Source organism: Balearica regulorum, chromosome 2 (genome assembly GCF_011004875.1).
Source record: "Balearica regulorum gibbericeps isolate bBalReg1 chromosome 2, bBalReg1.pri, whole genome shotgun sequence".
Taxonomy (NCBI): domain Eukaryota; kingdom Metazoa; phylum Chordata; class Aves; order Gruiformes; family Gruidae; genus Balearica; species Balearica regulorum.
In genome coordinates, this window is record NC_046185.1 from 143,410,699 (window position 1) to 143,438,297 (window position 27,599).

General features: G+C 41.3%; 2 protein-coding genes across 3 annotated transcripts in view; both read right to left on the reverse strand.

Annotated features, from left to right (window-relative positions):
* Positions 1–220: 220 nt before the first annotated feature.
* GTPBP10 (GTP binding protein 10) lies at positions 221–17,403 on the reverse strand. Of its 2 annotated transcripts, none has more exons than XM_075746227.1 (10): positions 17,082–17,403; positions 16,303–16,496; positions 16,118–16,209; positions 14,909–15,053; positions 11,649–11,722; positions 10,611–10,663; positions 7,268–7,375; positions 6,669–6,746; positions 5,599–5,722; positions 221–1,305 (listed from the first exon to the last, which is right to left on the reverse strand). In XM_075746227.1, the coding sequence occupies exons 1-10, from the start codon at positions 17,112–17,114 to the stop codon at positions 1,088–1,090; spliced, it is 1,119 nt and encodes a 372-aa protein (XP_075602342.1). In that variant the 5' UTR covers positions 17,115–17,403; the 3' UTR covers positions 221–1,087. The 2 variants fall into 2 exon arrangements, with proteins under 2 accessions (XP_075602342.1, XP_075602343.1); XM_075746228.1 differs by having other exon boundaries at positions 1,170–1,290; positions 5,590–5,722; positions 17,082–17,402.
* Positions 17,404–19,931: 2,528 nt separating this feature from the next.
* CFAP69 (cilia and flagella associated protein 69) overlaps positions 19,932–27,599 on the reverse strand; it is a 42,629-nt gene continuing 34,961 nt past the window's right edge. The window contains exons 23-24 of the mRNA XM_075746224.1: positions 22,226–22,299; positions 19,932–21,328 (exon numbers count right to left, since the gene is read on the reverse strand). Coding sequence (XP_075602339.1) covers positions 21,319–21,328; positions 22,226–22,299 — 84 coding nt within the window. The 3' untranslated portion in view covers positions 19,932–21,318. The remainder of the gene's footprint in view (positions 21,329–22,225; positions 22,300–27,599) is intronic.

Sequence of the window (27,599 nt, forward strand, 5' to 3'; positions counted from 1 at the left end):
CCCATCCAACCTGGCCTTGAACACTTCCAGGGCTTTGGTGAAAACATGTTAGCCACAAACACAATAAAATTAGAAGAAAATCAGAACCAATATTAATGATAAAAAAATTGCATTATGAGAAATCATACCTTTCTTCCCAGTGACTGCTTTAACAAAGTTTAGAGAAGCAGGGTTTGATAAGTATACTTAAAAAAAAAAAATCAAGTTGAGAAGCCTTTGATGTATTCAGTCTTATTTTATTTTGCAATCAATTTAATAGCTTTGAAGTAGAAAACACTCTGTACAACAAAGGATTTCTAGTTATTTTTTTAAGTAAAATGTAAGCGTGCCTGGTTGTAATACAAAAAAATGGAACATTAACTATTCCCTAAAATGTATAGCTCCATTGAAAAGCAGTCATCTTTTTCTTCACCAAAAAGCAACATATATCTCCCACTCCGTAAAAGGAGGGACTCCCAAATTAAGTCTGGGAATTTGGAATCAGGATTTATATGACCAAGAATGCTACAGTAGGCACCAGCAGGTGTGAAAAAACCACACAACAGTACATATCAGCCTTGCTTTTTCATGCTCCTACAAGTCACTTCCTTGCAGCCATTTATTTGTTTTCCCTTAGATCTTTAAAAATAAGCCCCCACCCCCAATTTGGTGCCTGTCAAAATGGCAGAACTGGTTCACCTTGGAAGCACTAGACCCTGGAAAACTGCTCCACCAGAAATGTCCCAGGGTACTTCTGATGTCTATGGCAAAAGATGTAGAGTGGTTGAATTTGCTCCTTTGCTACCTCTGCAGGTTACATTCCTTCTATTCATCCTCTCTGGCAAAAAATACTCCAGGGATCATCAACTGTTAAGCAGTGCTCTGAGCTGCACATACTTTGGTCTTTACTCTGTTGAGTCAGCAGCCAACGTAAATCAGAAAAAACTCTTCTTTTCCCCACTGTGCCAAAAAGAAATTGAGGTAATGGGGGGAGCAGAAAACTGGGCAGTGGTGGTAGAGGGAACAAAAATTAAATAGAAGGTCTGCATAGCAATGGGTTTATGCACGTACTAAGACTGTTGAAATGTGTTGGATCCAGCCAAGAATGCTAGCTTCTAGTCATTTGTTCTTCTGAAGTTTGTAAAAGTAGTAGTTTCTTTTTCCGATATTCTTCATTCTCCCGCTCTGCTTCCTCATCTATGGATTTTCTTATACATGCCTTCAGTTCCTCAATTCCTTCTCCAGTGTATGTAGATATAGGAATTAAATCTTTGAATTCAAGTGTATTTTCAGGAATAATTTCTTCCTGTAGTAAGTGTAAGAAGTCTGAAAAATCATATTGAAAGAGTTAGTACAACCCTCAAATAGTGTATCACTACAAAGCCCACAAAATCCCATCACATTTAGAAAATAAACTTTAATAAATTACAGTAATAAACATAATAGTTCTATATTAATTGCAGTTATTTGCTTTATTAATCTTTAAAATAAAACGTCTCAGAAGACAAGCACTAACACAGCTGTTATACCATACTTACACCCTCCCGAGAAGATTCTATACCCTTCCTTTGAGTACAAAGAAAGCCCAAGTTGTAGAACATGACATGGATGGTTTTAAGCCTTCCTGGTTCTTACACACGCCAGGAAACAGGAAGAAATTCACCCCAATGTCATCACAAACTAAAGCAAACCCCTACATAGGCCTGTCCAGAATTTTCATGTGTTTTGGCCAAAGTCACACAATAAATTGTATATACATCAGTGTCTGTAAGGGGACATTCAAAGGAGCTGTCCTGGTTCTGGCAAGGATAGAGTTAATTTCCCAAGGAGCCAGGACAGGTGAGCCAAGCTGGCCGGGGGCTATTCCATACCATGTGACATCATGCTCCCCATAAAAGGGGGCCAGGCGGGGAGGGGCGGGTTCGGCGTGTCGGCGTGGCTCCGGGACCGGTCGAGCGTCCGGTCGGTCGGTCGTCGGATCGGTAAAATCGTTCTCTGTTATCACCATTGTTACTATCTGTTATCAGCACTGTTGTTGATTGTTCTCCCTCTCCCTTGCTGTCCCAGTAAACTGCCCTTATCCCAACCCTCCAGGCTTTGCCGTTGTTTTTCCGTTCTCCTCCCCATCCCGCCGGGGGAGGGGTGAGCGAGCGGCTGGGGCTAAACCACCTCAGTCCTTTTTGGCGCCCAACGTGGGGCTCGAGGGGTTGTGATAACGGCAAGTCTGACCCAAGTGTGTTAAAACAAAGTTGTTAAAAGCATTTATGATGTTATTGAAACAGTCACTGGTCATAATGATGTTCTGTTTGCTCACATGGCTTTGTTTTGTAAACCCGTGTTTACTCTATGCAATCCCTGCGGTGCTGTTTATCACCTCTGGAAGAGGGGTTCGTGTTCTCATGTTGTTATATTGTGTGATAATGACTTATGATAAGATATCATTGACAGTCATGGGTCTGAGCTGGTATGTGTATGTAGCATTTAGGTCAGGCCCGTACCTTGGTCAGTATCTTTCAGAATTGATTAATAATTGGACCCAATCTATGGGGAAGACAGGGGGGGATACCTTCTCCCACTCTTTCACCTCCTCTTTTCCCTTTTGGTTGGTTACAACAATTTTTGAGTATTTTGAATACCCTTGGAATGTTCAGGCCATTATATTCCTATTGCTAGGTCTCCTGAATGCTTTCCCACTCCTGTTCAGGGTTAGCAAAAATCTTTTCAAGAGTACCACCCAGGGATCTTCCCCAAGGCTGAATGGTCAGGGCTGGCATGGCATGTGGGAGAGTATGGGTGGGTATCTAGAGACCTTTTCACCCCCAATGGTTTGGAGCTTCACTCCTGAACAATTGCAAGACCCTGATAAAATGGTAGAATATTTGAAAGGAAAATGCTGTGGGGATTCTAAGGAGACACAACTTACTGCGCTGTGCTGGGCCCTGGCCACAATCTATCAAACACTGCTGGATAGTAGACAGCACCATCCAGAGGGAGAGAGCGGACCCACAGGCACTGCAGCTGCCCAGGCCCCTGCGACAGGCACTGCAGCTGCCCAGGCCCCTGCGACAGGCACTGCAGCTGCCCAGGCCCCTGCGACAGGCACTGCAGCTACCCAAACCCCCGCAACAGGCACTGTAGTCGAGCCAAAAGATCAACCCACACCAGTATCAGTTGCCCCTATACACAAAAAGAAATACACAAGGAAATCAGTTCGCTTAGTGAAAGATGATGATGAACCAGGGCCATCACGAGAACAAGAAGAAGAGCCAGAACCAGAAGTGATTACTCGATCCCTGTCCCTGAGTGAGCTGCGAGATATGCGGAAAGATTTCAGCCGCCTTCCAGGGGAGCATATTATTACCTGGCTGCTCCGCTGCTGGGATAATGGGGCCAGTAGCCTGGAACTGGAGGGCAGGGAGGCCAAGCAGCTAGGATCCTTGTCTAGGGAAGGGGGCATTGACAAAGCAATTGGGAAGAAGGCACAGGCCCTTAGCCTCTGGAGGCGCCTCCTGTCAAGTGTGAGGGAAAGGTATCCTTTCAGTGAAGATGTCGTATGTCGGCCAGGCAAGTGGACCACTATGGAGAGAGGTATTCAATATCTGAGGGAATTAGCTGTGCGGGAGATGGTTTATTATGATCCGGACAATGCACAGTTGCCCACAGACCCTGATGAAGTCCACTGTACCCGACCCATGTGGCGAAAATTTGTGCGAAGTGCACCATCTTCGTATGCCAACTCACTGGCAGTAATCGACTGGAAAAGTGAAGAGGCACCCACGGTGGACGAAGTGGCTGGCCGGCTCCGGCAGTATGAAGAGAGCCTTTCCTCCTCCCTAGTCTCGGCTGTGGAGAAACTGTCTCAGGATGTCCGGCAACTCAAAGAGGATATATCTTACTCCCCACCTGTACAGACCTGCATTTCAGCTGTTAGGAGTAAGCGTTTTTCTGCTCCAGAGAGGGGATATAGAGCATACACACCACGAGGTATCCTGTGGTTTTTCCTGCGTGACCACGGAGAAGACATGAGGAAATGGGATGGGAAGCCCACCTCAACCCTGCGGGCACGCGTACATGAGCTACAAGGCAAGACAGCTGTAAGAAGGGACTCTTCCAGAAAGAATGCTGCTCCAGTTTCCACCGGGCAGCCCCCCAGACCAAGTGAAAGGCCAGATCGCACTTCTGATCCTCTTGAAGGGACCTCTAAGTCCTTTTTGCAAGACGTGAGTAGTGACTATGACGAGCAGGACTAGAGGGGCCCTGCCTCCAGCCAGGTGGAGGAAAGGGACAATAGGGTTTATTGGACTGTGTGGATCCGATGGCCTGGCACATCGAACCCACAAGAGTACAAGGCCCTAGTGGACACGGGTGCACAGTGTACCCTAATGCCATCGAACTATGAAGGGGTGGAACCAATATCTATTTCTGGTGTGACGGGGGGATCCCAACAGTTGACTCTGTTGGAGGCTGAAGTAAGTCTAACTGGGAATGAGTGGCAAAAGCACCCCATTGTGACTGGGCCAGAGGCTCCATGCATCCTGGGCATAGACTACCTCCGGAAAGGGTATTTCAAAGACCCAAAAGGTTACAGGTGGGCTTTTGGAATAGCTGCCTTAGAAGCAGAGGAAATTGAACCATTGTCTAGTTTGCCTGGTCTCTCGGAGGACCCTTCTGTTGTAGGGTTGCTGAAGGTTGAAGAGCAACAGGTGCCGATTGCTACTACAACTGTACACCGGCTGTGAAGACTCCGGATGCAGCGTGCAACAATCCAGCTGCACGCACCATTGCTCCTGCCCTGAGAGACTGTAATGGCAGATGGAACCCAGAACCCTGGACTAAATGAACTCGACAGACATTTTAGAGCAATAGCCCATAGAGTAAGGCAATGAGTTCTGTAAAATAATCTGGGCATGACGTAGATGGTATGGAATAAGGGGTGGATAATGTCCTGGTTCTGGCAAGGATAGAGTTAATTTCCCAAGGAGCCAGGACAGGTGAGCCAAGCTGGCCGGGGGCTATTCCATACCATGTGACATCATGCTCCCCATAAAAGGGGGCCAGGCGGGGAGGGGCGGGTTCGGCGTGTCGGCGTGGCTCCGGGACGGGTCGAGCGTCCGGTCGGTCGGTCGTCGGATCGGTAAAATCGTTCTCTGTTATCACCATTGTTACTATCTGTTATCAGCACTGTTGTTGATTGTTCTCCCTCTCCCTTGCTGTCCCAGTAAACTGCCCTTATCCCAACCCTCCAGGCTTTGCCGTTGTTTTTCCGTTCTCCTCCCCATCCCGCCGGGGGAGGGGTGAGCGAGCGGCTGGGGCTAAACCACCTCAGAGCTTACTGTTCTCTGAGATACCTAGACTGGAAATTTACTCTCCCATATCATAGTTGGGAAAGATCTTCTCGGATATCTTTATTTTATTAACCTACCTCCCCAAAAGTGAAGCCAGCACTACAAATGCATATAAACAGATCTCTAAATGCAGGAAGTGATTTTAAAACCTATGTTCAAATAATACGTTTAATAGCTGATTTCAGTTTCAAACAACTCCTTGCCAATGCAGAGTTACCCCTGATGAAATCTTACTACTATTTTTATCAAAGGTAATTGTTGGAAGTTCATTTACCTTGAGGATTTTGCAGTTGTTTCATAAGTTCATTCAAATTGTCCTTTGCACAAGGCAGATCCATTTTATTAATGGCAAGAACTGCAGGCTTTGTTAGAAGTTCCTCTTTGTACAGCTCCAGTTCCTTAAAACACAAGTAAATTTGCCTTAGTAAGTATTTGTAGTTTAACAAGCATTACTTCAATTTTACATCTCTCTCATTTGCTTAATTGGCTAAATAAATGGTCTTTCATGTCTACGCAGCTGTGAGATTTACTCAGGTGCTCAAGGTTGATGTATTAAAGAAGTGTGACAGAAGGAAATAATGTTCAGTGATATTTTGCTCAAACATAGATATTTCAGGTAAACAGGCTGGCCGATTCTGAAACAGCCTCCTATAAAAAGAATGACAGGTTTGGGTTTGGTTTTCTGATATCCACAAACACAAAAGCAATTTCAGAAAAAGTTCAAGATCTATAAAACACGTAAGAAAATTCTTTGGAGAGTTTTCTGATTCTTAAGCATTTTAATGGACTATAGTTAATATCAGAATTAAAATCACAAATAAACAGCAATAGCTGAAATTCAGAAGATTCATCATCTTAAGTTGTATAGCTAGAGAGAGAGCAGCTGCTAAACTTGAAATTACATACAATATATTATTTTAATCAGAAACAACGATAAGAGATGGAAACACTGCATGTCTGCAAAGCTGGGGCCTGATGTCTCATCTCCATTAGGCTACGCAGCAAGGGCATCAAGGCAGGGATTTAACTATACTCATGTATTTTTACTTCCTAAAATGCTACCAGTCTGGGGAACCAAAAACCATGTCTTTTCACCTTTGACTGTTAGAAATATGCTACACAGATTAAAGAAGAAACAGCTGTGCCCAACATAAAATAGAGCAGTCTCACCTGGACAGTTAAAAATAGAGATTTCATCATTTCAGAGAATCCTAAGCTTGTTAGCTGGGCTTATATTATAAATCCAGAAGACACACTAACATTTGAAAGTTCTTGATCAAAACTGAGCCTCTTTCTTGGCTCAACACATAAATACAAGTGTCAATTAGGAAGATGAGAACTTACCTTTGTTAGAAGTAATATTGTTTCAAAGGCTGTTCTGAACTGAGTCTTAACAGACAGCTGAAACCCAGAAATATCAACCTGAAAAAGTTACACATAACCAAGCTTTGTGTTACTAAATTATGTTACAGTATCTAGGTACTCTCTATTAACTACTTTGCAGTAAAACGTCCGCATACATGCCCTCATTCCTAGGCAAGTAACAGGGGGCAACTATACACCAAAGTAATACCATAGACACTGGAAGCACAAACTGTTGATTCTGATACAGCGTTTCTCCAAAGTCGGGTTTTAAACCTCTCTTTTAAAGAGATCTTACAGAAAAATGAAAGAAAACAAAAATAATCACCCCCTGCTTTAATTATGCTTGGAACACTTCACTGCTCTAAATTAATTGGCAAATTTTAATGATAAATTCTATTTAGGGATTTATCATCAGTCATTTGAGCATTCCATTCTGAAAACAGTGTTACAGCTCTATTTATCATAAAACATGCAAATTACAAATTATTTCCTAAATTCCAACTACACTGCAATTAAGACACATTTTATTTACTGCCTTGCCTTTGATTTCAATAAGTTGTAAATTTTATTTAACTTACAACTAAGAGAAGCTGTTTGGTTCTTTCTACATGTTTGAGAAATTTGTGGCCCATCCCTTTGTTTGCATGTGCACCTTCAATCAGTCCTGGGAGATCAGCTACTAAAATCTAGGAAAACAAAAGTTCCAAACAAAACATTTCCAACAAGCAAAAATAGTGATTTTTAAACTATCAACACCTATTATCATTTTATATAAACAAAAGAACCCAGACAAAGAAATCTCAGATATATCTACTTTGAGAGATTCCTTTTACAACTATGTGTATTCCTTGGAATTGTGCTGGGGATCAGCTCTCCAGCAGTATGCACTGGCTGTTTCAATACATTTAGAATTTATTGTCAGAAGTAGATTTAAACAAAATGCTACTGTTACACAGACAGTCCGCTCCCCATGTTTCCCTGTCTATTTATTTATAGCTGTCTGCAAAGTAGAAAATAGAGAGTAATAATACCTTGGCAGAGATCTTGCAAAATTTACCTATTACCTGAGAATAAAACAGACTCTAAAAGGCAAGAAGATTAAGCTATCACAGTTGTATAGAATTCAAACTGCCACTGGAAAAGAAAATAAAGTCTGTTCCTTGTCGCTACAGAGGATCATTATTCCAAATGCAAACCCACTTAACATCATTCCCCTGAGCATGAAAAGGTCCAAGAATTTGTCTTCTGCTCTTCAACTGAAATGAGATTTTGATTAGTATATCAGCTTCCAACAAGAGCCCAGCAAAGGCTGCCACAACGGACAGGGATCTTGTCATTTTCTCTGCTGGTTGAGAGGGTTGTACACAGTTGTAAAGGAGCACTGAGACAGACCAAAAAAGAGCAGAATACTAAAACCCCCAAATGTCTACTCATTAATTCACAGAATGCGAAGACAGACAGTGAAGCAAAGAACAAAAGCAGGGTCTTCAAATCTATCTAATACCCCTTCAGACAGCAAGTGGATTCAATTGAACAATGCCCAAAGCCAGTACACAATAAAATTTCCAGTGTGCTACCTAATGCTGAAGGGGGCCTTCTGCTCCAAGTGAGTTACACTCCCACTCGTGTCACACTAACTTTTAACCATTATGCATTTCCTAAATATTTGAAGCCTTGCTTCAGAATTTTCCATCTACAGAGACATGAGATACAGCTGGATAAGCCACAGACTTGCAACTAGAAACAGGGAGAGAATAACTAGTTAGAATAGAAACATCCACTTCCTGGTGTGATGTGTTTGGGTGCTGTAGTACCATCCTCCCCACCTTTTTCAGCAACTTTAGTTCTCTTTCAAAGAGTATTTTTTATGGAGTTCATAAAGAAACTCATATTCCCTCCAAACAGTCCTTGGTTCAAATATTCTGGTAGAAAATGTAAATGCTTCTGCTAGTTTCCATGATTTGGTACTAAGATCTGAACCCAGACTCATATTCAGATCCTCTACTTTTGTGTGTTTTCTTTTCCAAGTAGTACTGACAGACAGCACCAGGTAACTTGCATGTTTTTTCTTCTTTAAAATGTACTAAGATAAAATAAGCAAATTGCTATGTATTTCCTTAAAAATGTCAGTGTTCTGTAGAAAAAAAGATATAATGAGCCAGACTATCTTGAATGATACAGGACAGCCATCTCAATTATTGCTCTTAATTGCTTATGTTGTTTTGTTTTCAGCAGTTGCAATACTGAGAGCTGAAGTACTTCCTCTTGCTCACACATGCTCCCTTTGATCACAATCATGAGTTGCCTTGATTTTAGAAAAGAGGTATTTTGTCCATATAGTTCCTATATAGCATCCAACACTGTAGTATAAAAACCATGAACTGCAGGAACAGCCAACAAGAAGGGTCATTGGCTGTGATGTGAAACAGACTGCAGAAAAGAGAGCCAGGAGTGCAAGTAGTTCTCCTGCTGGAGAAAGATGCATCAGGAAGAGCAGGAGGTCCTGATTCATGGCAGGTCCTTAGTTTTTTTAAAAGGTTATAAACAATCCTGTTATTTGCAGCACAGTTTTCTAGGATAAGCTACCCTAAACTAACAGATGAAATGAATATACAAAAAATTCCCCTTAGATGTGTGCTCCTCTAGAGGGAACCTGACAAACTAGACTTACTTCCTTTAATACACAGTTTTGTTAAAGGTTGTTAAATGAAGGTTTCAAGCATCAGCTACTGAACCCTCATAAGATTATTCCTTCTGAAAGTGAAAAGAGGAGTTTTCTGTCTTTTCACATGAGAGGTATGCTTTTCTGGTTAACTCATCTGAAACCCTTTTATGCATTTGCCTTTTATCTTGGAAGTGATGAGTCCAGTACTGCATGTATCGTACACTTAAAAAACAAAATAAAAGCACATCAAAGAAGATTCAAGCTTGAGGAATCCAAATGTTTGCTGTAACTTTACATGAACTTGGGGTCCAAAATCTATTAGTAAGAGTCTCATTTAGTGTTGGCTTCCCCCCCAGTGGCTACCGTAGAAAGGATCCCAGGCACTACACAATTACCTGACAACTCTACCTGAAGAAGCTGGGTGGAATTGTGTTCACAAAAATTAAGGTGGTAGGGCAATAGCTCTGTCAGTCCTCCAGAGCTACAGCCTACCACAAAAAGCACTGGAGCCAGGTACCTCACCTCCGGGTAGTGCACTAGCTGGGTTGTTTAGGCAAACACTATCACTTCATATTATTTTAGTTTTTTATGAAAAAAAACCAAAATAAAACCACAAAAAACAAACCACAAAAGGCAGTTAGAGCAGCCAAGACAGAAAGCCAGAACAGTAAGTTATAGTAAATGGGTCATATTCACTAAATTCCCTGTCATTCCCTACTGCAGATCTGCAGCTATGAAACAAATTTGGCACTGTTTAAAATCCATTCTGAAAATGACTCGTTCATTCCAGAGCTCTCTGTATAGGCAACTTGCAGAAAATTTGCCTCTTCTAAATAAAAATAACAGGTTAGTCTCTGAAACAATGATTCTTTAAAGTCCTAAACTTAACAAGAGTGTACTATAACACAGCAATCTCAATTCAGTACAAAAACTCTCAACTCTCAGATTATAAAGCAGGATTAGAACCACAGAAAGGAGACAAAGGAAAATGAGAAGCCATTTATTAAAGTGACTTGAAATCAGCTCAATGTCATATTACTGCATTTGGCTATAGAGATCTCTTCTTACTACTTCATAAAAATAACACTTTCTCTACAACTCTCATTAAGTCTATGTAATTGCATTTTATATATATACATTATACATACACATATGAGAAAGCCTACAAGTTTCCTTTTTCTTTCTGAAATTACGTTAAGCAACATAACTAATCATTATATACAACTTTAATAATCAGAATGAACTTTCATACCAACCTGCTTATAATCTGCATACATGATCTTTCCTAGTTCAGGCTGTATTGTTGTAACTATGACAAGGGAAAAAAAGAGGAGGGGAAGAAAACAAAACTGGTTTTAACATTTAAAAGAATGTTAATGTTACAAAACATTTAAATGTTGTAGGACTTTCTTCATATTTAAATGAAACAAATGTTCAGTAGCAGAAAAAAATAAGGCAAATGGGATGTTCATAATTACTGGAAAAGGAATAAAGAAAAAGCAAAACAAGAGAGAACAAAATTAGACCACCCAAAAAACCCTGTGTTTCACCAAATCTTGGCACTGTCTGAAATTCTGTTCTTGTCAACCCAAAAAGGGACTAGAAGAGCTAGAGAAGTCTCAGAAATAAAAATAATTATGCAAACTATGGAATAGCTTCCAAACAGGGAAAAATAATGAAAGGTAAAGTGAGATAGGACTCTTCAAACTGAGGAAAAATATAAAAATACTGTAGAGAATCAGGAGTGGTACAAGAAGGTCAGTAAGAATTATCACTACTTGTACTCTCGCTTTTTAAAGAATGATCATATAACTAATCCTAACTTACTGATAGAAAAATTATAAAAATTTTCTGTCCATTTTTCAGTGGACAGATTAAAACCCAAAATCTTACTCTGTTGCAAGAACAGGTGGTAGCTATTTCCAAAGTATACAAGATGTTTATGCAAAGGAACTTGATGGTGCATATTCAGTAGGCTGAAGATATTACACACTACAGAGAGTCTTAGATGCAATAAAATGGGTTGAGACTAAAATAAATGTTAAATAGACCCTGAACCAACAGGCTGAAGAACTATGAGGATGTACACATGAAAATCTGAGGTGGTTAAAGGAACTGGACACTGAAACAAGCCGCTCTCTGAAGTATTTCTTATAATTAAAAATCTGTGTAGCATATTTAGCCGGCAATATGGTTATCCTCTATTCTTTATTATAAACCTGCAAACCAAGTCAGAGAAAGACTTCTTGTTCTCATGACATATTACTGCTCTAAAAATAAGAGTATGAACTTACATGCATAATTTGCAATCTCAGGTTTGGCATGAGAAATCTTGCTTAACAACGATGATTTTCCTGCATTTGGAAACCTAGAAGGAAAATCAGGGTTTATACACTGAATAAACACATATGTGATTCCTATGTATTTTATTACCAAATACACTACATTACCTTAGTCAAACTCAATGCTATCAACCAATTTTTGCAGATTCATTTGCTCAGACTTTTTTTAAAAAAAAAAAAAACGAAAACGAAAACAACAAAACCCAGATCATTATGATTTTTTTTTAATAAAATCTGAGTAATTTTTCTAAATCCAACAATGCTTCCCAAGAATGTGGGCAGGGGAGATATATAAATACATGCGTAATAGATTTAAAGGAAATCTTTCAAAGTCACTTGGATGGAAATACAGCATAAGCATCCAGGTCTACTTGAATTCAGTCTTCACATGCTATAGGTATTTTTGTAAATTATGCTTACATTCTGAACACCTGTCATGCAAATGCATCTTATCAGTTGGATTTACAGTCTTTTGGCATACAAATCATGGGTAATGAAACATTCTACAATTTAAGTACCAATATTATTTATGCTACAGTTTAGCTAACGTAGCAAAGCAAGAATATGGGGGGGAGGAAGGAAGAGTCAGAGAGAGACTTTGTGTATATAGGCACAAACATATACAGTTTGTGTATGTTCTTAAGGCACATAGTGTACGTTCTATGAGGGATCCTGAAATTAGGACTAACCTCCTTTGCTGCTGTGCTGGTTTTGGCTGGGGTAAAGTTAATCTTCTTCATAGTAGCTGGTATAAGGCTATGTTTTGGATTTATGCTGAAAACTGTTGATAACACAGGGATGTTTTAGCTATTGCTGAGCAGTGCTTACACAGAGCCAAGGCCTTTGCTGCTTCTCACACCACCCCACCAGCCAGTGGGCTGGGGCTACACACGGAGTTGGGAGGGGACACAGCTGGGACAGCTGACCCTCAACTGACCACAGGGATATTCCATACCACACGACATCATGCTCAGCATATAAAGCTGAAGGGGAAGATGTTCGGAGCAATGGCGTTTGTCTTCCTGAGTAACCATTATGTGTGATGGAGCCCTGCTTTCCTGGAGATGGCTGAACACCTGCCTGCCGAGGGGAAGTGGGGAATGAATTCCTTGTTTCACTTTGCTTGCACGCGCAGCTTTTCCTTTACCTATTAAACTGTCTTTATCTCAATCCACAGTTTTCTCACTTTTACCCTTCTAATTCTCTCTTCCATCCCGCCATGGGGGAGAGCGAGCAAGCGGCTGCACGGTGCTCAGTTGCCGGCTGGGGTTAAATCACAGCAGTTACCAAGTAAACCAAGAAGAATACCAGTGAAGCCCTCGGAGCTGGTCTGCGCAGACCAGGTTACTGTTGTAATCTTTTCCCTTTACAAGGGATAGCTATACCTGCATACTACAACAAAAACATTCCTTAAGGGATATGGTAGCTTTTATAAAAGCTTCTTCACACTACCCATTGAAATGGAAACATAAGTTAAAACTGAAACTATAACACATAGTTATTTTAAAGATTAATCTGAGCTGCAAGAGACACAATAGCCTTGATCCATGTCAAACTTGAAGCTAATGCAGACATCAGAAGATAGACTATAGTCCTTATTCATAGCACCTGCTCCATACAGGAGACCACACAAGACTTGTGTTCCAGTTAAATTCAAAGTTATTCAGCTCAACATTTTGGTGCAACAGTGATCAAGAAAACTGTGTCTACAGGCAACTGAACACTGGTCACAAGATACAAAGGCACATGTCACACAGAAAACCATATACTATCCTCTTGAATACATGCAGAATCATGACCTCTTAACAGGGACAACGAGTAAGAACATGAGCTAATGGAAAACAAGCATTACATTAAGAGGCTTTATAAAGGGGGTGTATACAGGGCTTTCTTAAAACAGAAAGAGATATAATGACTCTTGTTGTAAGAGAAAAACTATTGAGGGTAGTTTTAATGCACTCTGATGTTGAAGGGTGCCTTAAAGACGTTCCGGAAGGTTACTCTGGTCATCTCCTCGAGTGAGTATTTTGTTTCCACTGAGGTACAATATGCTCTTTGAAGTTTAAATTGCAACTTACACTACACATCACAACCTGTACCCAAATCTGATGGGCCTTTCTCAAGTCTATGTTTTTTACCTGATCTAATAGCAAACCACTTGTGCATCTACTGAAGTAAAAATAACAAAGAGATCAAAGTACAACCACGAACAATCAGAGGCTGATTCATACTCTCAACAAGAAAATACCATGTCCCTCTAATTAATTGATAATGATTCTTTTTATCCGTTTTAAAGGCAAACTGCCAGCTAAAATACAAGCCAAAATGCAAGATTAAAGAAGTACCGGTGTCATAAAACTCCTATATTTTCACGCACTGTAAAACAAGAAAAAAGGTACTGAAGACCACTTGAAAATTACATAAGTTTAGATAAATCTATTACTATTATTTCTAATAAGCAAAAAAAGAAAAATGTAGGTAGAAAACCATGTTGTCTTCAAGTTTCCATTCTTTAATGGTAAATACCAATTAGACTATTTCCACCTCGAACTCCTTGCCATTTTACATTTCCTATGGTTTTTATTAATAAGGACCACAGGGAAAGAGGGTAGTAGATGCTGATTAGACCAATACTTTTACAACTGTATTTGTTGAAAGCTTCTTCCAAATAAACATATATTTATCTGCATTGTTATAAAGCAGCAACATTGAAATGCAAGTCCTACTGTTCTAGTTTGTAATTACTTCCTTCCGGTGTTCCAAGTTGGGTTTTTTTGGGAGAGTAGTCTACATACCCTTTGAAACTCTGTTTAAAACTATGAAAGGATCTACCTGTGCCAGTACCATAAAGTTGAAGATGCAATATGGATAGCATTCTTGGCTCTGTTTTGCACTTCCTACTTACCTGATAAATATTAGGTAATAGAATTTTTATAATCACTGGAATAGCTAAATTAAATTATATTAATAATTATATATTACCCCGATCCATGAAGCCCTTCACCCACAAAAGCAGAATCCATATTTTCCAAATTTTAAAATGAATTTTAATAGGTTTAAACGCTATCTGATTTTTGCAAACTGCAAGTAATTTAAGTGGCAATGCAAATGTACAGTAACGCTCATCCTCCAAACTCTCAAATTTCTTTGAAATCCCATATGGAATTTACTACTTTGTTTTCTAGTATCAGTTCTCAAACTAAAGTACTTACCCAACTAAACCAACATCTGCTATAAGCTTCAAATCAAGATGAACAATTCGCCTCTGACCTTTGCAAGGCACGAAGTTTGTGGCCAAAGAGCCTCCAAGACCTCCGCGAGCTGCTAGGAATCTCTCTCCTGCTGCATTAAGCTCTCCTGAAAATAAATTCTCTAGTGAAAAAGCACAATCCCCTGCAGTAGTTCAGTTGTGTTTTTCCACTTAAATCTATCTTCAATGAGGAGACCATTTTCTGTATGTTTCCTCGCAAGAGCTATGCACTCAGGGTCATGGTATTTTTTCTTCTTTGGAAACAAATGAAAGAATCACACCCCAATATTCCCCTCTGTCACATAGTCAGTTCAAGAAAAGCGCTAAGTACAGGCAGGCAAAGTATGGCCAAGATGGCAGTTCTAAAGCCTCCAATACTTGAATTCAAGAATGCAAGGAAAAATCTGCACTCATAAGAGACATGGCTACAGCAAACTCTTCAGATGTTCCATATTTTTTCATTAAGATGCAGGCTATAATATCCCCCTTAGGGTTAGAATAGTTAAAAAACCCAACAATGCAACATCTCAGTATATAATTCAAGGATACCTTTAGGGACTGACATGCCTACATCATACACAGTTCTTGCCATACATCCAGTTTTGTTAAACATCCAGTTCAGAGTCATTTGTGAATTTAGTTTGAACTCTGAACAGTATGAGAAGTAAAACTCTGAAAAACTGCAAAGAAACAACTGAAAGCTATTCTAAGAGCACTGTATTAAAAGAGATCTTCCTGGTTACTACCAAGTACCACTTTTTAAATGTTGACACTCAGCAAGGATCTTGATCTTTTAAGCAATGTCATAATTCAGTAAAGTTATAGGGACAGTTACCTGAGTTTATGGAGACATCATTTATGTAAGGTCATTAACGATTCTGTGGAGGATCAGTAAGGCTTCCAGCCTTTAACACTTGTTTGCAAGGGCAATTTTCTTTCTGTTGCATATAGTGATACAAACTAACTACTGCTAATTTCTGGAGGGGGTCCTTGCTTTCCCCACAATTTCTACAGTGTATTTTTTGTCAACTCTTTGTCCAAAGGAAAACACACACACATATTTTGGGAGATGTGTACATGTAAACATCCTAGTGTTAGAAGTCTGCTAGAGGCTATCCATACAATATCAGAATATCTACTAGATACATTAAAACAAAGCAAAAGTTCTTACCAATCTGCTTGCCATCATCACAAAGAACTGAAATTCCTGGAGGCACATGAACTTCACAATCTTTTCCTTTTTTACCTTTTAGTGCTTTAACACTGGGAGAAAGTAAATCAGGCTTAGTAACTTATGCTGACAGTTTGCTTTCTGGAAAAAATGTATATAACAACTTTCATCAAACAGACTCTCACCTGCTGTTGGCTCCTGCTCCAGCTACAAATCGCTTCTGGGGATATCTGTCCTTAATGCTCTTTAAGGTAGTTCTTTCTCGGGCGACGAACCAGACATCACCACCTCTTCCTCCTTCCCCACCTAGACGAGGATAACCCATTCCACCAGTTCCTCCTCTGACATAGAGCCGCAAATCGTCTATGAAGTTGCCATACTAACAAAACAAGAGTTTCATGTCAGCATTATGTTCTGTTTATATTTCGTTTTGCACAAATGTGAGTAAAACTGCGTGGATAGAACTTTCCTCTGATCGCAATAATGAAAGATCAGAAAACAGACCTGTAACCCTCCAAAATATTTTTTAGTAAGAGAGATGTTTGACGTATCTTCCCCGGCAGCGATACCTCACGGTACGCACGCCCGGCCTGCAGAGCCCCGAGCAGAGGGACGGAGCGCGGCCCTGCCTCTGCGCCGGGCCCCGCCGCCCACGGAGACACGCATGCCACGGCCGCGGCGCCTCACCGCGCACCCTGCCCGGCACCGTGCCCCCGCCCGGCACGTACAGGCCTCCTGCCAGGAGGCCGCTTCGCAGAGACGGCGCCTGGGCAGCGGAGGGGGACGTGCCTGCAAAGCGCTGGGGGCCGCGGGTGAGCCCGGAGAAGGGGAAGCGGCCGTCCGCCTGGGACGTGCCCGCAGAGCGACCCGCCAGCCCGTCCCTTCCCGCCGCCCGAGCCTTGCCTGCGCGGGCCTGCACGGACGCAGGGCCCGTCCCCACCGCTCCCTGGCCGGGCGCACTGACCTTCCGCAGCACGGCCCTGCCGCACCGCACCATGCTGGCAGCCGCCTCCGCCCGGGCCCGGCCTGCGGCGGCGGCGAGAGGGGAGGGGCGGAGCGGGACGGCGGCAGCAGTGGCCCCTGAGGCGCGGGGTGGACGGGCCCAGCCCCCAGGGGAGAACAGGGCAAGAGGACGGTCGGGCTCAGCGCCCAGGGCTCAAGGGTCGGTCGGTCGGTCCGCCTGCTTGCCTGGCGGGGAAACACAGAGGGAAACAAACCACCACCCCAACTCGCGTCCTGCTGGCGGCCGCCATGACAGTGGAGGCGGGACGGTGCCCCGCGCAGGTACGCATGCGCGCCCCTTCCCGCCCTCGGCAGCGCGGGGCTGTGCTGGCCCTTCGCCGTCGTCCCGCTGCGGCCTGGCGAGGCCGTGCCGGCAGGGGCGGTTCTCCCGGAGCCACCGGCACGGCAAGGGACAGGACTGGTTTGCCGCACTGTGTCAGCCCCTCGCTCCAGTCCTCCCAAACCCGCAAAGCACCGAGAGGCGCAGGGGCGTTTCGCGCCGAGGTGCGGGCAGGGAAGCCTGAGGGGAGAGCAAAGCCCAGGCTGTCGGAGCTGCGAGGTGTCGGGCAAGATCTGCAATCTCCAGCAGCGTGTTCTCCCTGGAAGTTGTATGCTGATTAGATACAGCATCGACTGTTGGCTTTGCCCATGGAGTTGGACCCTTTAAAGCCTCTTGATCATATTGCTAATGTGCTCTCCCTCAAGAAATTGGGACCTGACCTTTCTACGAGGCTGATTTTCAGGATAAGGATGACCATCTTGAAAGTATATGGCTTTAATAAGGTTTACAGTGCTTTCTGTTTCTTAAATGGTCACAAATGAGAATTTTTTGTATAAATCATGACATCGGTAAGGTCAGAAGGGTAAAATTGGTGAAAAAATGCCCCCAAGTTAGTTCTTTCATAAGTCTTTATTTTGTAGAGAAGTATTTTTCAGATAGTATGAGCGTATTTTCAGTGGTTTTTTTTTAAAGCACAAATCTTCATGAAAAATTAAATACTGTTCTGTGCCTTCTTACAGCCTTTCCACACAATCATACATTCTCAGTTGCTATTGTTAACTACCTGAGGAGAATCATTACCATTTAGAGTAATTTAATACTAAAAATAAGTTCAACAATGGATTTTATCTTTTAAATAATAATAAACCAATTTAGAAAAGAGTGTTGTGCTAAATGGCCCAACAGAATGTTTAAGCAGTATCCAGGATTTATCACAACATGTGTTGTCCAGTGCCATTTTAAGAATGTAAATTTGCTTTTGTTAGTTGTTGGTTAGTTTTGTTTCTTAGTTGCTTCGTGGCCTCAGACACCAGATTTGGAAACTGTATTTACAAAATATATGCAAAATAGTAGTTACGTAGTTAGATTCTTCTGCGTATTATTGTTTGGTCTTTATGTTTGCTGTAATTTTGCTTTGTTTTGTACACTATAAAAGTTAGGCCAATACCTATGTTTAAAAAACCCTACCTATATATAGTTCTAAATAGTCATTGGTTAATTAGAGTAAAGGAACCTTCAATTTGCTAAAATTTTAGACATAAATGAGGAATTATTTTTTTTAAAATCAGGTAAGAATAAATCCAGATTCCTAATCCTGTGCTTTTCAGCTGACCCACACTTCTCTTGCTTACTTAAAAAAGCAAACTGTTTATTTTGCAGTTGGGTTATTCAGAAGCGGGTACAGAAGAAGCGTGGCTGTCATTCAGAATGATTATTCCTGATGGCTTTTGATGATGAATGAATAAAATAACAACATAGTTCAATTGAATGCAATTTTGCAAGATACTACAGTACAAAATGTTTTTTTTGTCTTGAAGTGACGTATTCCATGGGAGTTTTTAGTAGTATTTTTAGAAGGCCTTAGTCCCTTTTGTGAGCCTTTTCTTTCCACCTACATGCATGGAAACAAAACATTAAAAAGCTCACTCTGTTGACTATTACTGACCTGCTTTTTCTGCTGTTCCGTGTTATTTTTACCAATCAATCAACTACGTATTCTCTTTCAGCTAAAAATATGTAAAATTTCTACCAACTGGACATGCTTGTATCATACTCTGATGGAATTTTTAGAGTAGAAGATTTTTCAGTGATATAAATGTGACCATCATCTAGTGAGCTTAAGTTAAATTCTCCAAATTCAAAGTATGCATTTCCTCAGTGCCAACCCAGTCTGTAATTACTTATCTTTGAAAATAAGAAAAGTGACCTGGCCAGCTACAAACCCCAAAGCCTGGTCTCAGTCTCATGCAAAGCTTTGGAAAAATCCAAATTTGCCATAATAATGCCCTATTGATAAAACATTTGATATGGTATCAGTTGGGAAGGAAGGAGAATATGGGCATTAGGAGAGAAATTGTGATGGGAGGTAGCCACAAGTAAGGTTGAAAAGGAAGATGTCAGGCTTGAAGGGTTGGTTTTAGGGTGGTCTGATTTGATATTTTTTGTAGTAGCCCTGATAAAATCATTAAGAGCATACCAATGAAATCTGGTAATGATAGATACTTAAAAATCATCATAAGTACAGAGAGTATCTCAGGAGATGTATTTCCTTTTAAAGTAGGGAGGTATTAATGTCATTGCTGAAGGCCCTGGTGAAATCTCGTTTGGGGTACTGTGAAAACTTCTAATCAATTGTTCTATAAGCTAAGGTTGAACTGAAAGAGGGGTAGAAGGAGGTTAGGTCCATCACCAGAGAGCTTGAGATCCTTTTGTACAAACAGATTTTAGGATGGCTTAGCTTGTTTACTTCAATAAAACAAAACCAAAGAGGAGATATGAGTGCTGTCTATAAATATATCAGGAAAGTACACATGAAGGATGAAAACCATTTAATTTGCAGGGCAGTGTTGACACAAGACCAGACAGATATGTACTATTCATTAATAATTATATCAGGAAATTAGAAGAATGTTTCTAGTCATTACAGCAATCAAATTCTGAAACAGCTCTTCTGTGGAATTAGTGGGAACAAAAATATATCTGTTTTTAATATGGCGCTTGATAAATTTATGAGGCGATTGTACAACAGAGCTTTCTGTAGTGGCAGGGAACTAGGCCCTATCATTCAGGAGGACCTTTCTGTTCTGTGTTACCATGCCAATTTGTGGTACAAATAGCAGAACATTATGTCTAGATTCATGGTTCATAGTATGAGAAAGACTTGTCAGTCCGATCTGAGTAGCAGACGAGGTTCAGAGGTCCTTACTGATGCAAAAGTTAGATTGTGCTACTGTTGCTTCAGTAAAGCAATGCTGGCATTGTATAGAAAATAATAGAGAAAAGGAGATAAGCTAAAGAGCTTTTAAGTGAGGTGAAGAAAGCACGGGGAAGTTGCAGATGGCAAGAAGGTTATCAATGAAGGTCTTCAAGGATCAATCATGGGCCCTGAGCTCTCCCTGGATACCAGTACAAGTATATATCAAATTACCATGTGTTTTCATGCTTTGCTCTGCTTTTGTGGTGCATGCTGTTTGAATTTAGTACTGTTGAGAGCAACAGGGTCTGTAGCTTGCCGGCTTAGCAGAGCCTTATGTTCAGTGTGCTGAACTTCCTTAACACACAGCAGGAGGTCGAATCCAACAACAGGTTAATGTATAGACTGGTCCAGAGATGCCAGCAGAGCTACTAAGTGATGTTAATTCAACTCATGCAATCAATCCACAACTCAACCTCAAAAAGGAGAAATAAAGAAAAACTGGTCTCCTGTGTATGTTGTGAGTTGAAGGTATTAAGTCCGTTGATATAACACCAGATTTATTTCAGCACTGAGCAAGTTCATGCCACCAAGCTCATACCAGCAGGGAATTAAGTAACATTTCATATGAAATGTGCCATTGTGCATTTTCTAGAACCTTTTGTCCCTGTGAGTACATGATCACCCATACACGATGCTAAAAAATACTGAAACGGAACCATTTAAAACTCCGAGGATGTTTAGATGGTTTATTTTCTAAATGCTTTGCTTCAAAAATATATCTGGTCACTTGAAGAGACATGCCATTTTGCCAGGCAGCACTTATTCTGTCATCTTTTGCTTTGCGTTGGCTGTTTAATCACTAGTGGGTGTGCCATACTTGAACTTCAGTAGCAGGGCTGTGAGCACTTCGCTGTCAAGCCTGGTCGTAGAACAGCACTCTGTTATTTCTTTACTTCAGACACTGCTAATCAGTGATGCAGAGGGTGATTCAATTCTTTATCTTCAGTGAATCCTGTTTACGTAAGAGCGTGCAGATGTGTAGTCACAGAGATAGCTATAATTCAGTCATACAAAAGGCTGATAGTGTTTTAAAGCTCTCCAAACTGATTTATACGTAGTCAATGTATATTCTGAGTTTCATGCTAAATAATGCTTCAGTTCCTACTCTTCCTGTTCTTATTTCATACCTCACATACTTGTATGTGATCACCTGAAAATCACAAGGGTGCTGCTACACCAAATCACGGGTTTACCACTCTGTTTCTTTTCTCTCATGATATAAATCACTAGGTAGTGTTGCTGTCATCAGCTCTAACAAGAAGCAGCCATAAAATCTCTTTCCACAACAATTTTAAAGCTTCTGGCAGCAGTTTTTTGAAATTTGTACTTTGAAGTAACTTCGATAGAAATATTTAAAAATTAAGCTGAACTATTTCAGCAACATAGCTTTATTTTAAAGTACAGTTGAAATAATTAAAAAATGCAAGTCAATTTTCTTTCCTTGTCTTTCTGAACACGCACACAACGGTTCATTGCAATGCTGTGAAGCTGGCATAAAAGTCTTTCTAGTTGAAAGAAAAACTATACCAACATATCCGAGGTCCAGATGTTCTAAAAAATTTATGTATTACTTTTACAATTTTATTTAAAAAAAAAAAAAAAGAGATTTAACCAATGCCAAGGACATGCTCTTCAGTGTAATGAAGTGCCACTAGATGGAGGCACCTCAATTGCAATAATGAATAAGCCGAAGTACCAACAGTTCAAAACTCATGCTATAGAAGAACTATCGATGTTGGAAGAATTTTGAGGGAAACACTTTCTTTTGCCTAGGTTTGGTTATCAATTAAAAACCACAAAATCACAGAAATAGCCACTTTTGTCTTTAATCCCATCTCATAAAGCTTACTGTGAAATGGATGTGCTGGAGTCCGTGGGTGTACACATGGCATATGCTGCATCTTTGGAACTCTTCCTGAATGCCTGCAAAGTGGAGAACACAACACAAGTTTTCTCCAAATCCCATTTATATTTAGTCACTAGCTGAAAAAAATCTGCTTTCCCGAGTACATGGACAGGGTCTCTGGTTTTAAGGGCTTTCACCTACAAGCCAAGCTTTCATGTAGAATCACAGAATCATAGAATGGTTTGGGTTGGAAGGGACCTCAAAGATCATCTAGTTCCAGCCTCCTTGCCATGGGCAGGGACACCCTCCACTAGACCACGTTGCCCAAAGGCCCATCCAGCCTGGCCTTGAACACTTCCAGGGATGGGGCATCCACAGCTTCTCTGGGCAACCTGTTCCAGTGCCTCACCACCCTCACAGTGAAGCACGTAGCTTTCAGGCAAATTAGATTTTATGAAGATGGTAACAGATTGACTTTCTTTGACCTTACCTGTTGTGAAATAGAAATTGTAATAATACTTACTGAATAAACAAACATGCTCAGTGTCTTTGTTCTTGGTGCTTCCATCCTACAAACTTCATGTAAGATCCTGCAGGATTATTACTTGTCAATAATTTTGATTTCTGACAATTTAAATTCATGGGTTCATCCTTGTTGCAGGTGGCATTCTCCCATTGGTGATGATCCCTTGGTGCTTGACTGACAAAGATGCATAACACCATAAAGGAAAATGAAATATGAAAGTTAGCCTTCAGAACCTTTTTAGCTTGGGGAGGTGAATTTTTAGATGTTATTGAAGAATTTTCACATAAATAGATTTTTAGGAGAATGTTGTTGATGAGGTGGCACTTTAAAAAGAGAATTTTTTATTTGAAAGGATTTTCTGAGAAAAAATCTATTCCTTAGCATTTTGATTGCTATAGTTGTGTTCTGGGAATACCTCATTTTAAGGTTAAACATGGTGAATTTATTAACTAGATTAGGAAAAGCAAGAGGAGCGTGATAAAAAACATCTGTAGGATGAAGAACAGGGATTGAGGGCTGCCGTCAGTGGCTGTTGGAATAGAAGGACATCGCTGTGTTTGCACCAGTGTCCTGTGCTACTGCACCAAGATGTTTTAAGCGGGAATGAAATGACAAGAAGGAGTTGATGCAGCGGCCAGGCAGCTGTGCGACTGCCCACTTGGTTACGTGCCTGCAAATGCCTTTGAAATTTTGGCTGTTCCACTGTGAAATTAATCACGCTAATAAATTTGATAGTGCATAAAGCAAACAAAAAGAGGAAAAGCTTTTCTTAACTTGAAAACTTCCTAAAAGCTGTTTCAGTTAATGATATGAAGGAGCTTTCTTAAAGGTAGGCTCCTTGTCCAGCCTTCCTAATGCTTTTATCTCATTGGTCATGAATGCTGCTTTAGAATTTCAAGGGGTAATTACATCTAATACAGCTTTAGCTCCTTTCAGTGATACAAGGAGTTCAGGGATAAACTAACTATCCAGTCTTCCAGATGTTTTCTTTTATATAGCTGTGTAGGTTCAAACACGGCTTATTTTTTTGAAACAAGATTTTGAACCAGTGTTTACATTGCTTAGCTGGAAAGGCTTCCAGAAGATAGCTTGGTTATTCTGAATGTTGTCATTACAGAGCGGGTTTGTATTTGCCAAGTACTGTATATATTTTTTTATGACAGAAATTATTACATTTCTACTTGAAAGAACAGGCTGTTCCTGTCATGTTGTACTCCACCAAAGCATGTTGTGAAACCCCAGCACACCCAATTTTGCTATGTATTTGTCCAACGTTCTCATCAGCTGTGCCTTCCTTTAGAGAGGGGAAGCCCTCTGGAACGGGGACTGTTACCAGTTTTATACACTTAAGCGCCTCAGACGTCACGATTCTGAGTACGTTACTTTTCATACGTGGTAATGTACTGCACAGAAAAACAAAGTTTAAATTACAGTCCTGAGCTGTTGGGTGACACTCGAATTCAAGAAAGGAGCAGCTGCAATTTAGTTCCATCAGCCCTCTCCTGCTGCAAAGCAGACTGTTCCTTCAGGCAACGTCTCGCACAGAAGAGTTACCGATGTCGAACTACACACATAACCTTGAAGAGAGCTGTTGGTTTTGTGCATAGGTTCAGCGGGGTTCGATTCCTACGTGGACCCAGAGTTGCAGAGTGAACTGATTTTCTGCTGCGTGCCAGCTGCAGCATTTTAATTACACTTTGATCAGTGGCCTTTATGTCTTTAAAGAGGAGGGAAGCTGTGGGGGAGCTAAGCTGTGCCAGTGCCTCAGGTACCCAACATGTGCTCTGAACCTTCAAGCAGCCTTTACAAAGTTGTAATTTCTGTGAGGCAGTCACCAGACCAATGACAGCACCTAAGTTTTAATTACCACTGTGGTACCGCTGGCATTGGACCACAGGAACCTCCAGCCTTTTTCTCTTGGTGAGAGCCATTTCCAGCCTTCAGTGGGTAAGGGGAAAGTAAAACAACCTCTTTCCATTATAAGCAATAGGAAAAGGGCTGGGACATCCCTTAAGCAGTAGTTCTTAGGTTACAAACTCCTCTTCCCTTGCACAGTGATGAGCTGCACTGAGACACCCGTGAAGTGGGGGGCTTCAGTGTTGCAAATCCACACCTTTAGCGCACAAGTGGGCACAGGAATCCCGAAACATTTTCTGAGGCATGATCGATAGCATTGCCATTGTTCATAACTGATTTTGTTGCATATCCCCAGCTGTAGGAATTTGTGATATAAAGAGAAGCAGCTGGAGTTAGAATGACATCGAACCGCAGCAGGTTAGAAAGCAGCACAGAAATTCAGTGTATTTGCAAAAATGCTTTGAGTTTAATGATGTTGGCTGCTGATGGTTTTACTTTGACAGACTTTGAATACACTCTTGTGCCTTTGAAGGTGAGAGACCGATGACCTTCCTTGAAAGCAAAAGTCTGCTTGGAGAGTTTAAAAAGTATGTATGCAACATATGAGGAGTTCTCTCAAAAATACTCTGCATTTCAGAGTATGACCCAATCCATTTTTCTTGGTGATCTAAGAGGTGATTTGAGTGTACATGTTGAGAAATCTAAGCTTTATTTTTTAATTATGTGAGACAAGATAGCTGTAATAACCCTCAGCCTTGTAGAATTCAATTTGGGCAGCCTGTCCAGAATTAGGCACAACAGATACCTACAACGGGGTCCAGAAATCCAGCTCGATGAGTGTGGAGTTGCGAGGGCTGAGGGAGAAACGGAATTGCACATTTATGGAAAGAAGCTTGCACTTAGGAGCAGACTTTGCACTCATAGATCATCTTCCGTCAAAGGATTTCAAGGCTTTTCACAAATTTTAATTTTCTGGGCTCCCTGACATCCTTGTCAATTAAAACTGTTCTTAACTTCATTTTACTAGCAGGATATAGAAGTTATTTTGTATAGTGTACTGGGTCTGGCTTCGTTAACCCACAACATATAGATGCATGGAAAATCCACTGCAGCTGGAACAAGAATATCTCTTTATTTTTGGTCTTACACTTCCGTATCTGTTGAGACATCACAACTGATGTATCATAAGAACATGTATGGAAGAAATAACTAGAAATCTAAGTAAGAGTCAGAGCTCTTCTAAACACGAGCCTAGTTCCTTAGCACAGAAAATAACTGGCCAGAAACAAAACACCAGAAAAGAAGTCTTTAGCCACTGGCGCAGCTGGGCTGCCGCTGGCTGGTGGAGGTGGGACGTGAACTCCAGCGAGCAGCATGGGCGCTGGTGCCAGCCTCTGGAGGGGATGTGGTCAAGTACAAATAAAATGGCATCACAAACCTCCCCAGCAACTAAGTTATGGGAGATTTTAAAAAGTAGTGTAACATCAAGCTCAAGTCAGGGAGTCAAGAAGGCGACTGGAATATTGGATGCACATTGTGCCTATAAATTCTAGGCTGTATGTCCAGTTTCCATTATTTTGAAATGTTGTCTTTGATGGGTGCATGTTCTGGTGGGCAGACAGGATTGCGGATGGAAACCTGGATTTATAAAAAGGGGAGAACATTCACGTTACTGATTTGGAGGAAGATTTGCTATCCGTTGTACTTTTGTCCCTCTGAGAGCCCTCTGCCAAACACACCCGCCCACACGTACAAACGCAGTCTCTCCAGGTGAGACCCCAGCCTGGGCTGGGCTGACCGTGCCTGCTGCAGAAAGAGGTGGTGCTGCCACAGCCACAGCTCCCTCCCGCCCTGCCCACCCACCTGAGTTCATGCTGCTGCTGCTGCTGCTGCCGTGCCAGTGGCAGAGTCGTCCCTGTGCAGTGTGATCCCCCCATCCCCGGAGCATCCCGCAGCTGCCAGGCACTTGCAGCCCTCTCAGGAATTTCTTTCTTTTTCTCCAAGTGGCTGATTACTGTTGTTTCAAGGCTACTGTTTTCCATCTCCTCGCAGAAACACTGTAAGTATAACTTCTACTGTGGCTCTTTAGTTACTGCCTTTGTGAAACTCGTCTGTCTTGTACTGACTAGTAGGGATTACTAGTTCAAAGTCTCTGTGAGGCTTGTCGTGGTCTCTGCTCCTGTTTGAGGTGCTTAAGTGGACTCTTAGCATTTTAGGTTTTAGCTGGATTAAAACATGAAATCAAAACAACTCAAAATGTTGGTGGCTTCCTGGCTGCTGTTTTCCTGCTTTGTAGCTGAATTGCTAGCGTGTCCTTCCTCTAAATGCTGGTGCATAGTGCAGTGGAAGTGAGAAGAGAAGCATTTCTATCCCTGCTTGTTTGCTGGAGCCAGTTTTCTAACAGCCCAAGGCAGAGAAACTGTAATGCATATTCATAAGCTCTCAGGATCCTGAGGCAGGTAATTCTGCTGCCTGCTGAAATATAGCTAGCAAGGGGAACTTCGGAAAGGATTTAGGTTGGGGGGTATCTGTCTGTCTCAACCCTTCAGTCCTGAAGGTGAGGTAAGGAATACATGAGTTTAGGAACCTCAGGTGGCTGCAGCAACGTAATGGCACATTCAAACTAGAAATCATCCCAGAACCCTGAAGCCACAGCTAAAGGGCCTATTTCAAGCTGTCCTGTGTACTGACCCAGCTTGGTGTGAACTCCACGGGGTCACCTCAACTCTGTCTTCTTATAGACAGTTCATATATATATATGTTGTATTATCTGTGGATTATCCTCTCTTTAATTGCATCACTAGAAGTTAACACTTCAAAGTTAACACTTTGAAGACATCATAGACTAACTTTTCATATTGCCAGTACCCAAAGATATTTTGAGTGGGAGAGCGCACTTGCAATTCTGGCCAAGTTCCCAGTAAAATTTGCCCAAAACCTTGCCTTGTATCTGCACAAAACCTCACATAATTTTGTAATTTTATTTTACATTCT

Coding starts and splice junctions, on each gene's coding strand:
- GTPBP10 (XM_075746227.1), bottom strand. CDS start 17,114: ATGGTGCGGTGCGGCAGGGCCGTGCTGCGGAAG. Junction 7,376..10,610: donor TGTATGCAGATTATAAGCAG/GTTGGTATGAAA, acceptor TTGTTTTCCTAG/ATTTTAGTAGCTGATCTCCC. Junction 6,747..7,267: donor CCAAACAGCTTCTCTTAGTT/GTAAGTTAAATA, acceptor TAACTTTTTCAG/GTTGATATTTCTGGGTTTCA.